Source organism: Cydia pomonella, chromosome 18, assembly GCF_033807575.1.
Source record: "Cydia pomonella isolate Wapato2018A chromosome 18, ilCydPomo1, whole genome shotgun sequence".
Classification (NCBI taxonomy): Eukaryota; Metazoa; Arthropoda; class Insecta; order Lepidoptera; family Tortricidae; genus Cydia; species Cydia pomonella.
Genome location: NC_084720.1, coordinates 16,660,594 through 16,672,878, shown reverse-complemented (window position 1 = coordinate 16,672,878; position 12,285 = coordinate 16,660,594). Strand labels below are relative to the sequence as shown.

The 12,285-nt window shown below is 37.0% G+C and overlaps 1 protein-coding gene across 2 annotated transcripts in view; it reads right to left on the bottom strand.

Moving 5' to 3' along the window:
- The window catches only part of LOC133527935 (oxysterol-binding protein-related protein 9), a 124,345-nt gene that overhangs the window by 15,608 nt on the left and 96,452 nt on the right, over positions 1-12,285 (bottom strand). For both annotated transcript variants that reach the window (XM_061865133.1, XM_061865134.1), the window contains exon 9: positions 4,753-4,850. In XM_061865133.1, coding sequence (XP_061721117.1) covers positions 4,753-4,850 — 98 coding nt within the window. The remainder of the gene's footprint in view (positions 1-4,752; positions 4,851-12,285) is intronic.

The following is a 12,285-nucleotide window of genomic DNA, read 5'->3' as shown; positions in this document are numbered from 1 at the left end:
ATAGACAAGTGCTGGCAGTCAGCGCTGGCTTGTCTTGAAAAACTGTTTATACGAGGCTAATAACAAGCCAGCGGCGCTGGCTGCCAGTCCGCGTTTCACTGGTTTCGTGTAAACCTAGCTTTAATAGCAAACTGTTATTTTATTGTCCACACTGTTGCCTAAATATTCATAAGTCTTTTATGTATATGTTACCGTAAAAGGCCGAAGTACGGTAAAGTGAACAATTATTATTTATCATTTCGGGCTTTTACAGTAACAAACATCAATAAGAACAACGAGCTTTGCAGTCTCCCTCCGAGCCAAGTCACTCTGTTGTAGATAGCAAAAACTTATTTTCACGTTAGCAGCTCGAACAAGGGTAATTTGCTGCTTAAAATAGTGAGCAAAATCGCATTTTGCTCACTGAGTGAGAAAAAATAACATTAAAGTGGCCTTTATATTTGAATGTCATTTCAACGTGCGGGGCATAATACAAGTTCGAAGTATTTGGATTCTATTGTATTTGTCCCTTTCACGTCATTAGCAAAAAGAAAGAGACAAAAAAAGTTTATAATAGACCCCCGAAATAAGTCAGACCGCATCGTTCCAAAACACCCTACGAGTCTTCATTCGTAATAATTAATTAATGAAATAAAAGTTTAAAATTTCATAAAAACATCATATTTTACGTATTTTATTATACAATCAAAACAATGAACTTATAAAAATTTACGCAATTGTTACGCAGAAAATAATTCTACTTAACTACTTTTAGTAGTATCCGCAATTCGGACCGTATCTTACAGTTTTTTTTTTACACAAAAAAAGTTGTCGATTGAACTGTCAATTGATGTTCGTTAATTCATTATTTTCGTATTATTTTACTGAAATTGCTTACGTTTTGTTTTATTGCGGTAATTAAAGTTAATTGTTAGAATACCTTCAGAAAACATGAGTGAAACAGTGATGAAGACGGATAAAAAAAAATCAGGTTGTATTTTTTGATGGCCGACTGACGTGAAAATTTTTGTGTACTACACGAGATCAAAGTTATTTACATCTCGTGCGCTTTTGAGTCCCTTACTACGCTCAAGATTCTAAATTATTATAGAATCTTTCGCTTGCACGGGACTCAAAACAAGCACTCGAAGAAATATCAAACTTGGCTCTCTTGTTGTACAAATAACTATTATTTTCAGCCATTTAATTTTTCCGTGTATGTCATCTTAGATCCACTCAAAGTATTTTCGTTGTAAAAAGCGATGAGATAAACTACAATGGATAAACCAAGGCATTAATCTAAACGCTCTGAAATAGTTTTTGAGTTTTAGGCCCAGGTATGCAACTTAATCGAATATAATAGATCTGTTGCTTGTTTAAGGAATTAAGAACTTCAAGAACATACTCATGGCAAAACTAAAACATAAACTACACTCTACAGCCATCAAATTCAACATACTCGTATCCATTTTAAAAACTCTGACGACTGGATCTACTGCACGTTAACATCAAATGGGCACTATTCGTTTTTTGATTGCAAATAGGAGGAAGCGCGGGCGTTCATCAAGGCCCAGCTTCGCTAAGCTAGTTTGTGGGTGGACCCGCGTATTTCTTACCTACTTAACACTTGATCCATTATTGACAAAAGTCACCCCACTACTAGAACTAACTAGCGTAGTACCAACTCCAACACAGAAGAAAAATAAAGTTGTTTACTCGCCTTGACTAACAGTACAAGCGTGGCCTTTGGAAGCGTGTGTACATGTACAAACACTGTACCTAGTGTAAGCAATGCATACATAATGCCACTAAGACTTCGAACCGAAAGACAAAAACTCAAGAACTGAGGGCCTACCGCGAACCACGTTCGACGTGTTGCCTTTCTGTCACACTTGTAAATTCGTACGTAAGTGTGACAGGGACGCAACACGTTGAACGTGGTTCGCGGTAGTCCTGTAGATGTAAGCCTATTCTTGCGCCTCGGCCGCGAAACGCACACCCCAAGCGTGTACGCTCTACGCTGATCACCATAATGTACTCGTATGGCGGTCTGCGTCAGCGTCAAATGTCGTCAAATGTCCTCTAATGATGACGGTTAGCTCCGAGAGCAACGGGAGTTAGGTGTGACGCGCGTCAGACGTTATGAAGGTTGCCATTAGGGCTCAAACAATTTGCATACATTGTTTCCGACAGTTGATCCCGGGCTTATGTTTCCTTTGCGATATGCTAAAATGGCGGTGCTTTTGTGTAAGGACATGTTAAAAATGTTCGCTTGTTTTTTTTTTAAAGTGAAAATTGTGAATTGTGAATGAGACGGAAAACTTACAGTCGTGTGGTTGTATGGGACTGATTTGCTGCTACGTTATGCTTTGAGTTAGTGTTGAAGAGATATGTATTTAAATTATCACGGAACAAATTGCTTAAACAATCTTTAAACTCTTATTAAACATGCCCTTGCCAGGATATCATAAGGCAACCCATAACATCTTTTTGTAGGAAAAAGTTATATGAAAGTGAATTTGTCTACATAGTAGGCTGTCTACGAATGGTATGATGGTGATACTATCTTAACGACATACACATAATACTGAGCAGTCAAGTGTAAGAACGGGAAGCCTTACACACGCCATCACACACGCTCTAGCGACGTGTCTCTTCGACCTAATTTAAGTAGGTAATTTATGCAATACGAGTAAATATCTGATTGCGGTATACAACGTCAAATTCGTGAATAGTTTGAAATATGTACATAGTTTACCCTAATCTCCGGTGGTTGTGATTAATATCACAGATGAGCACCTACCTATTTAAGCGAAATTGAGATTCAGTAAGCGAGGGTTCAAGTTGTTCAACAAATGGAACGGAAAGTTTCTTGTGAATTGACACAAATTAAGGTTTTTTTACCTACTACATACATAAGACGTTTCTCCTAAACGCTTGATTATTATTTGTCCTTATCCGTCATTTTGACTAACACATGAATAAGGGGGTTATTTAATTTACGCCGGAGATAAATAGCCAAGCATATCTCGAATAGAAAATAGTATCATTTTTGGGGTTCCGAATTTACAGTTGGAATTATAACTTTAAATAAATAAATTAAGGTTCAAATTTGATTGATTAATAAAGCGCTCCGTCACCGGCTGTCTACTGCCGATGGAGAAAAGCATTCTACAAAGTAAACGTATCCTCGAACATTCTCATGATGGCGCTGCTAACGTGGCTAAGACTTTCTTCTCTATAAAGTCAGAATAGGTAGTGATTTAACCTTTCCGATGCCAACGACGGATATATCCGAACCTCAGGTCCAACGCCAATGACTTAATCCGTCACAGATCACAGAGCAACATAGACCTACGTGCCTATGCATAAAGTTCAGTTTCAGTTTTGACACTTCGGTGGCGTGGCGTCTAAGTAACATCTTTTGCGTTTGACACGGCGCGGCGTCGAAAAGGTTAAGCACATAACAGTGTCGCAGTAAAGCCCAGCCCTGTTCGATAACAAACACGCGACGTCTACTTTATACTGTTTCCATAACTTTTGCTTTCCAGTTAAATGTAAGTTATGTAGCCATGCGAAAGCAGAATTTGGTAATGAAATGTACTAGTGGTGGTACTTTTGAAAGTTTTCAACCGTAAAGGATATTTTAGAGGGGTTAAAAATAATTATTTAATGTGTTCTTATGTTGTATTTCGATTTAAAAGTATTTTCTCAATTGATTGTGTGAAGGGTGCTTCAATTAGCAGTCGAAGTAAAAAATACACAACCATATTGTATCGTGGTCAATATTTCCCATTAATAATTACTCTAATATGCCAGGGGTCTACAAATTGATTTGACTCAAGAGCCATAACCAGCACTTTGGCTCTCGCGCTACCTTTCCACGGGCTCAAAAGGACTCACAGACCGGACCTTGCTATAACCTAATGATACCCAGACTAATATAATACATTCGCGTTCGTATTATAACCCTATTATAGACCTATAAGGTGATACGGATCGTTGCTTAACTGATCGTTAACATTAACACGTCAGCTGAAATTCGCGGTATTAGTTTATTGACCTATCGTTCGCGGCATTGTTTTCCAAAGCTATTTGCAAATGAAGGACGTTGAATAACAACGAAATGCGTAGTTGTATACTCTTGCGGTTGATTATACGAAACTCAATTAAATTCTGATCTGATAAAAGGGATTGAACGAGGCATATCAGAGATACCTGTTAGATATTTGGTAATAAATAGTTTGGAATAAACGTAGATTACCAACTCTCTTAATAAGGATTGGGAATTTTACATATAACTTTAAATTCATCCATAGGAACGCCATCGATTATGGCTCCATGTTTGAGCAGTTTGAGATACAGAACCCTACACAATGTTTAAGGAAGCTAGCAAAGCGCCTTACTAAGCGAAAAGGAATCGCCCGCTCCGATTTTATAAAGCTGTAATTCACAATTTTAACTGCTCTAAAATCCGCCTTCATTAGTCAAGCAAGTGTCAATCACATCAACGTTGCTGACCACTCGTCAAATTGTAACTAACTCTTTCATGGGATGTATTCTCATTAGCCCCCGCAGGGCACAGATGTTACGGAATACAGACCGGAATCATTTCCATCCGTCCCCGCCTCATGTATGATATGACGTTGGCGGCAGTCGCATGGAGCGGGCAAATGGGAATACACCTGTTCTGAGGCTCAGTCGGTGCAGGACGGTATACTCGCCAGTCTTCTTGGCACCCTTTAGTATTTGGGACTGTGTGAAGTTACTTACCGTCATAGTCGATCTCTCCATCTCTCGTTCGCGGCAGGTCGACGGGCGGCGCTGAGTCCGGCTCAGGCGCGCCCTCTGCCGGGCAAGTCCGACTTGCACTGTAACAATACAAAAAATATGATAAATATATGGCATATAGAATACATTTTCAAGCGTTTAGTAACAACTGATCGGAAAACTATTCAGCTATTCAAAATTAAAAAAATTAGAATTCCCGACCTTTCGAAACTTTCTAACCGATTGAACTACCATGCTTATCAGACCCATTGTCAGCGTCATAGAGGAGTTATTCAAGTTGTCTGTTTGCCGTGTTTTTATGTATTAAATGCTTAATAAGATGATGATTGTTGTATTTAACAGTTAGCACAAACATTAACTCGCTTACGGTTCTCGCACCATCTAAATAAACCTTTAGATACCCATATACATATACAGTATGTCCCTAGCCATTGGACAAAGCCGAAATGTACATATGCATTAGGGTATTTAGAACCAGTGTACAAAGTATCATAACAACCGGTGTAGCGGTTTCGAAGAAATTAACAAATTACCATTTTTTACTTTGGAGCAGCCTGTATGTGTTAGTAGCTCCTAAGGTAATATCCTAAAAGAATAATATGGAACGTTCTTCGACCTTTTTGATTATCTTTTTTATTTATGACACTAATAAAGCTTCTGACTTTTGAAAAATGTCATCATTATCAAATATTTCGAACAAATTGTCAAAAACACTGCCAAAGATTAACACAGTGTGTTTCTTTTTGTTGTCGATTATTGCAAATAACTTTTGTTCGAAAAAAATATTTTTTTTATCATTTGTTCTAATTAAAAAAATATTAACGTCAGATCATTCCTGAGAAGTAACCCTACGTGGGATTTCAGGTTTTGTCCAATGGCTAAGGTCATCCTGTATAATAACGTTACAATATAATTATTTATGTTTAAGTGTCCTATAATAACTCTAAAATGTCCCAATGAAAAGGGAACACAACTGTGCTTCGTTTTGAGTACGACATTCACTTAATCGCTATTTACCTTTGAGAGTAACATAAACGTTGGGAAATAAAAAGGGAAATGATGAGAAACGTTTATTTATTTAAGCCTGTGAGATTCAGTATATTAAAATTACGAATTTACCCTGGCAAATGTTAGTACATAATTCTGTTAGTTAATTTCGTTTGTTTGATATTGTTTTTTTTTTATGCAAGATAGGGGATTTAAAACAGTTTTAGAGGCAACATCTGATTTGCATTTTTGCCACGGCTCATGGGAGCCTGGGGTCCGCTTGGCAACTAATCCCTAGAATTGGCGTAGTCACTAGTTTTTACGAAAGCCACTGCCATCTGACCTTCCAACCCAAAGGGTAAACTAGGCCTTATTGGGATTGGTCCGGTTTCCTTACGATGTTTTCTTATACGGATAAGCGACTGGTAAATATCAAACGATAAGTTCCGAAGAACTCGTTGGTACGAGCCGGGGTTCGAACCCACGACCTCCGGATTGCAAGTCGCACGCTCTTACCGCTAGGTCACCGGCCCTGTGTCAAGTTTCAAAATAACGTCTGTATTAACTAGCAGGTACAGTGATCTGCGAAATTTGCATGGAGAAATTATGAATGAATTCATTGATAAAGTCGCCATGCACGCTTACGGCTGATGGTACAGCTAACTACAGATGCCATTTTCAAAAGTGATCAATCGTAAACGAGCAATATCCGGACCTATAACTCGACACAGGGCGCAAACCGGAATAAAATCGGAAAAACCGGATAGCTCGCAAATCAACCTGAAAAACTAGATCACAACCTAGCTCTTTCGCTCCGCCCCGTGTGTATAGATTTTTCGTATAAAAGGGTTTAGCTCTTACCTAGCCAAGATGACAATTGTACATCGAAAAACACCAAACGAAAAATAAAAATATATTGGGATCACATGTCTATTTCCATACATTATTTAAATATGGATTGACATTTTCCATTAACGATCATGTCTATCAACTCAATAACTGTAGTCTCGCTTATCATATTAAATTGGCATATAGTCAATTGACGTAGAGCTTGATCGGGAAAAACAGGGGGCCTATAGTATGAATTTTCTCAGATACTTTTTACGCCTCAGACCCTGTAATCTGTTAAAAGCCTTTGTTTCTTTTATGCAGAGGCTACCAATGCTACCACTACTGACTGAACGGAAACAATCTAGTTTAAAAAGCAATTTTACCGTCCTATTTATATGGTTCAAATGCATGTAACAGCTCATTCTGCTACCTGGGCGGGGCGACCAATCGTTACCGTAACGACATCGTTGTTTTGGCACGCGCCTAAACCGCCTCTCCACAAAAGAAACAAGGGATTTTTTTTAATAGATTAGGGTCTGATGCGTAAAACATATTCAAAAAATTCATACTAAAGGCTCCTGTATAGCCTGTTTTTCCCGATTGAGTTCTATGTCATTTGACTATATGCCAACGACGTAATATGAATGAATGAAATGTTTTATTCTAGAAAAAAAATTTCATAGGTATGCACAATAAAATTAGACTATTTAAATTAAACTATAATATATTATGGTAAGCGAGACACAGTTATTGAGTTTGTTGCTCTCTATCCTAACTCACATGGTTCAATTTTGCTTGGAAAATTTGTAACTGTACTCTCAATATTCAGTTTACGCTCGTACTGTAAATATTTACAGCCATTTATGGTGATCTATTGCGTTGTATTTTTCAGCCGTTTATCAGAAACCTGAAACTTTCGGCTTATTTACGATAGCCGATTCATTTTAGGCGATTCGGCTTTACTTTTGTTTTTATAACAGGGACTTTAGGCTTTCAATTAAAAGTTTTTAGGGTTCTGTAAAAAATATAGTTACGTCAAGTTTTATTATCTAACAGAAGACATTCTAAACGTATGCTCTAATGGCGTATTATTACCTTGCTTCTTTCTTCGTAGATGCCTAATGACGATTTAATAGCCCGTTTTACCTTGCTTGCTCCTAATACCTACTAGATGTTGTAAATATATCTTGCCTTCTTATGTATTTTAGCTTCATTAATAGCTACATTCCATAGGTACTACGTAATTACTAATTACCTAGTTTCATAAAAATTAACTATCAAATGTGTGTGGGATCTACGCAAAAAAGAAGGTTCCGTACCTACGACATATACGAAATAAATTCCTATAATATCAAATGTCACATACTTACGATGTTTTTAAAGATAATCAGTTGTGAATGAAAAAAAAAACATCTTTATGTAAAGAGCGCCATTGAGAAACGGCTAAATGGTACAACTTCGACAGATAATGACAATATATTATGAAAATTGGAACACAAACACAAACAAAACGAAATATGCAATTAATATAACGAATTGCGTTTTCGCCATTACTTACGCTGCAACAGGGTATTACTGCCAAGAAAAAAGATTTAGACGAACAAACGCAATAAATCTGTTGTTCAAAACATGTTTCCGTTGATTACAAATATAACCTTTATTTTACTCGCATTAAAGTTCATTTTACCTTTATTGACCACAAAATTGGAGAGCATAAATAAATAAAATAAATTAATAACAAAACATTACCCTCCTCAGGCGCAGTTAGGTAATTATGGGACAATCTTACACAAATCAACATTATATAGGCCCATATTAAGGCTCAAAAAGGCTTGTGTTGTGGATCCTCTGACAACGATATATGTAATAATACAAATACTAAGTCCATCGCTTTCACCCAATAGCCGAGTCCATTTTAGATTCCATCAACGCTCAAGTAAATAATTGCCCTTACCGGGATTCGAACCTGGGACCTCTAGCTTTGTAGGCAGGGTCACTACCAACTGGGCTACGGAGACCGTTTGGAGCCATAGTAAACGAAATGTAGTGACATAAGATTTGTCGCAGTGCAGGGTCCAGAAACAAAGGAAAGCGTTGTGAGCACATTGATCTCGACCTACATTAGGTTGGGGTAAGTTAAGCAGGGATTTATACAGGGCGTCCCAAGACTATGGGACATCAAGGGAAAACACTGATTTACACTTTCACGATTTTTAGACATTATTAACTAACACAAACGGGACTTAATCGCGTATTAAGTTTTAAATTTACCTCCGACGTTTCGAGGACGGCTTTGGCCCCGTGGTCTTGGAGAGGACAAATAAAACGACGACGACGACGGAGGTAAATTTAAAACTTAATACGCGATTAAGTCTCGTTTGTGTTAGTTAATCAATGGAAAGTACCTTAAATATCGTAGATAGGATATTTTGCTGAAAGAAGACTTTAAGTTATTTTTAAAAGTCAGTAATTCTGCATTTAAAGATTTTCTAAGAATTACTTGTTTCGTCTGGGAATCGAACCGACTTAATAATTTTCTTGAAATTTGATTTAAACATTTTACGTTGTTCCTTTCTTTTGAAATACTATGTTACTTAAGAAGAATTATTATTTTTTGTCCATTCTTTCGATTGGCATCATAAAAATAGGGGTGTTTTTTTTTTCACATTTAAGTCGGTTCGATTCCCAGGCGAAGCAAGTAATTCTTAGAAAACCTTTAAATGCAGAATTACTGACCTTTAAAAATAACATAAAGTCTTCTTTCAGCAGAATATTCTATCTACGATATTTAAGGTATTTTCCCTCAATGTCCCGTAGTCTTAGGAACGCCCGGTATAACTAATTTGTACTTATGATCCCTGAAAGGTACTTATTACGCATGTTTTAGAAGTAAAATAAGGAGTAATATTCAAGTTTTTGAATCGTTAATATTGTGAAACTTTTGGAAATATGGTTTTTGTTTAAGCTAATGTTGTGTACCTATATATTACTTATACTAATAAGGAGGTTGCAAGAATACTGTTTTACTTAATCGTATGGTAGCTAAGTGATTAGTAGGAACATAAGGTTATATTAAGTAGTTTCATTAAGTATGTAATAGTATGTATAATAAGTAAAATACATGTGCATTAATAAAATCAAGACAAGTATAAACTTCAGTAGTATTTCATGCGGGTACTTTCAATTCAAAATTCAAAAATTTATTCTGCAAGTAGGCCTCAAGGGCTCTTTTACAAGTCAATACAACATTTATAGTAACATCATGTAGTGACATGAAAAATACATAACAACATTTAATTAACAAGTTATATAAAAATGTCGTTATTGGTGGAATGGGGAGTTAATTATCAGAATGGAAATTGTACAACAAATTCATTTAAACCAAAATTTAATTACATATCGTAAAAAAAGAAACAAAACGTACTTAGAAAGCGCAGTGCTCTAGAGCAGAAAAGTATCATTTTCTGCTCACTTTTTAGAACAACAACGACCCACTTTTATGCATGATAAATTACACACAGAGCATGATAAATTAAAAAGTATAGTTGCTTTGAAGTAAACTTATACAAATAATAAGTTGGTTGAAAACCGAATGGACTTGCATAAAGAATAGTAATTATATATTTTTTTTTTACTTTTCAGACCATGTAATCCGTTCAGGCGTATCGGTAAAGGTACTTTCACTTGGTAATGGTTGGTTCTCACCGCTGAAATAGTTGTCACTGACTTACGGAAATCAACTGACATGAAAACTGATTATGAATGAACTAGCCGAACAATAATTAACTAAATTATATTATTATTATACATTTTCAAATATATCAGTAGTACCTACTTATTACCTACTTGATTTATTTTATTATACGAGTACAAACGCCAAAATGCGAAATTTTCGTTAGAATTTTAAAGGAAGTTCGTGACTTATGTCAATTACCCAAATCAAAATACTATTTTATACATGCGTGATATAATGGAGAGCTTTTGTATCACTATTATATACCATACTTTTTCTACGAGTTATCTATAATAATAACTTTTTTACTATAAAACCTACATAACTTATGAAAATTGGTAAGTATCTCAGTAAACAAAAATGTAGTACAAAAGACAAAAACTTGCGACTATTCGTCGCCCGTTTAGCCTTTTTATTGATTGATTGGTAATTTTTTTATAGTTGACTACAGCGTATCGAAATGAATATTATATTTGAGATGGGAGCCCATAAATGAAAAGTACGCAATTATAGTCTGGTATACGAAATCTTAATTCAACCATTAAAGTCGACGAGATGTTTTTCTACATAATAATTTTCGTAGCATAATGCATGTTTATTTCAAAAGTTTATACTGTCGTCCCTTTCTTTAAACTCAACCCACAACATTTTTAATTATCAAAGCAATTTGAAAGCATTATTCCGCACTACAATTGAGACCACTTTCACTACAATACGTCACTATGAGGCACAAAACCTTTAACTGCCCACTTCGAATGCCTGCGATTATTCTCGTATCACATAGCAACAGCAATATCTTCAAAGGATTCCTTGAGACTTGCTCCTCAAGAATTCCTTTGAATTATAATAAAAACCATCCAAGGAAGGCGATAGAAAATACACAAACGCTGACGACCGTCCACGCTGTTAACTGAACCTAACCCTTATTGCAAATATATAAAGTCCACGTATGATGTTGCTGCTATAATATGAAGGGTTTCAAACAAAGACCCTTAGATCAAAGAGATGGTATCGGTAGATAGTAATCGCGAAATCAATAGAGACTCGGAGTGACCGACGGATGTTTGTGTTATGGATGGAAGCACTGAATACTAACAACGTAGTAAAGTGAGCATTGATAATTCTTATGTACCATTGCAATAGGGTTTAAATACGAATGGCCTGTTATCTCTGTTGGTACGCTAAAGTCTTAGGGCCGATACAGTCGGACTGCAACCCGACTGCTACTTGTATGGGAATTGCACGCCAACGTTGCCGCTGACATGCAGTTCCCATTTAAATTGCAGCCGGGTTCCAGTCCCCCTGTATCGGCCATTAGAATAAATGTATCATAGAAAACCTCATCTGAATCTATACCCTAACCATGGTTTTACGCGGCCTTAAACGCCGCGTTAACTCAAACGCAGTACATCTCGCTTGCACCAATGTCAGTACGAGGAAGATGCATTGTGAGTTAGTTTACGCAGTCGCTAGCGAATATGTCAGTGTTACTCATAGTGTTGTGTTCCTGCCGGTGAGTAAGGTTGCCAGAGCTCAACGAGGGTGCGGAGTGTTAGGGTCGGCAACGCGCATGTAACTGCTCTGGAGTTGCAGGCGTACATAGGCTACGGAGACTGCTTACCATCAGGCGGGCCGTATGCTTGTTTGCCAACGACGTAGTAAAAAAAAGTGCCAAACTCGTGGTTCATCAACAAAAGGATCATCATCATTCGCTTGCCCTTATCCCATTCATTTGGGGTCGGCGCAGCATGTCTTTTTCTTCCATATCTTTCTGTCACCCGTCATCTCATCATTCACTCGCGTTCGTTTCATGTCATCTCTCACACAATCCATCCACCTTTTCCTAGGTTTTCCTCTCCCGTTCCATCCCTCCACATTCATTCGTAATACCTTTCTCGTCACATGACTTTCATCCCTCCGCATCACATGCCCATACCACGCTAGGCGATTCGCTCTTACTTTAT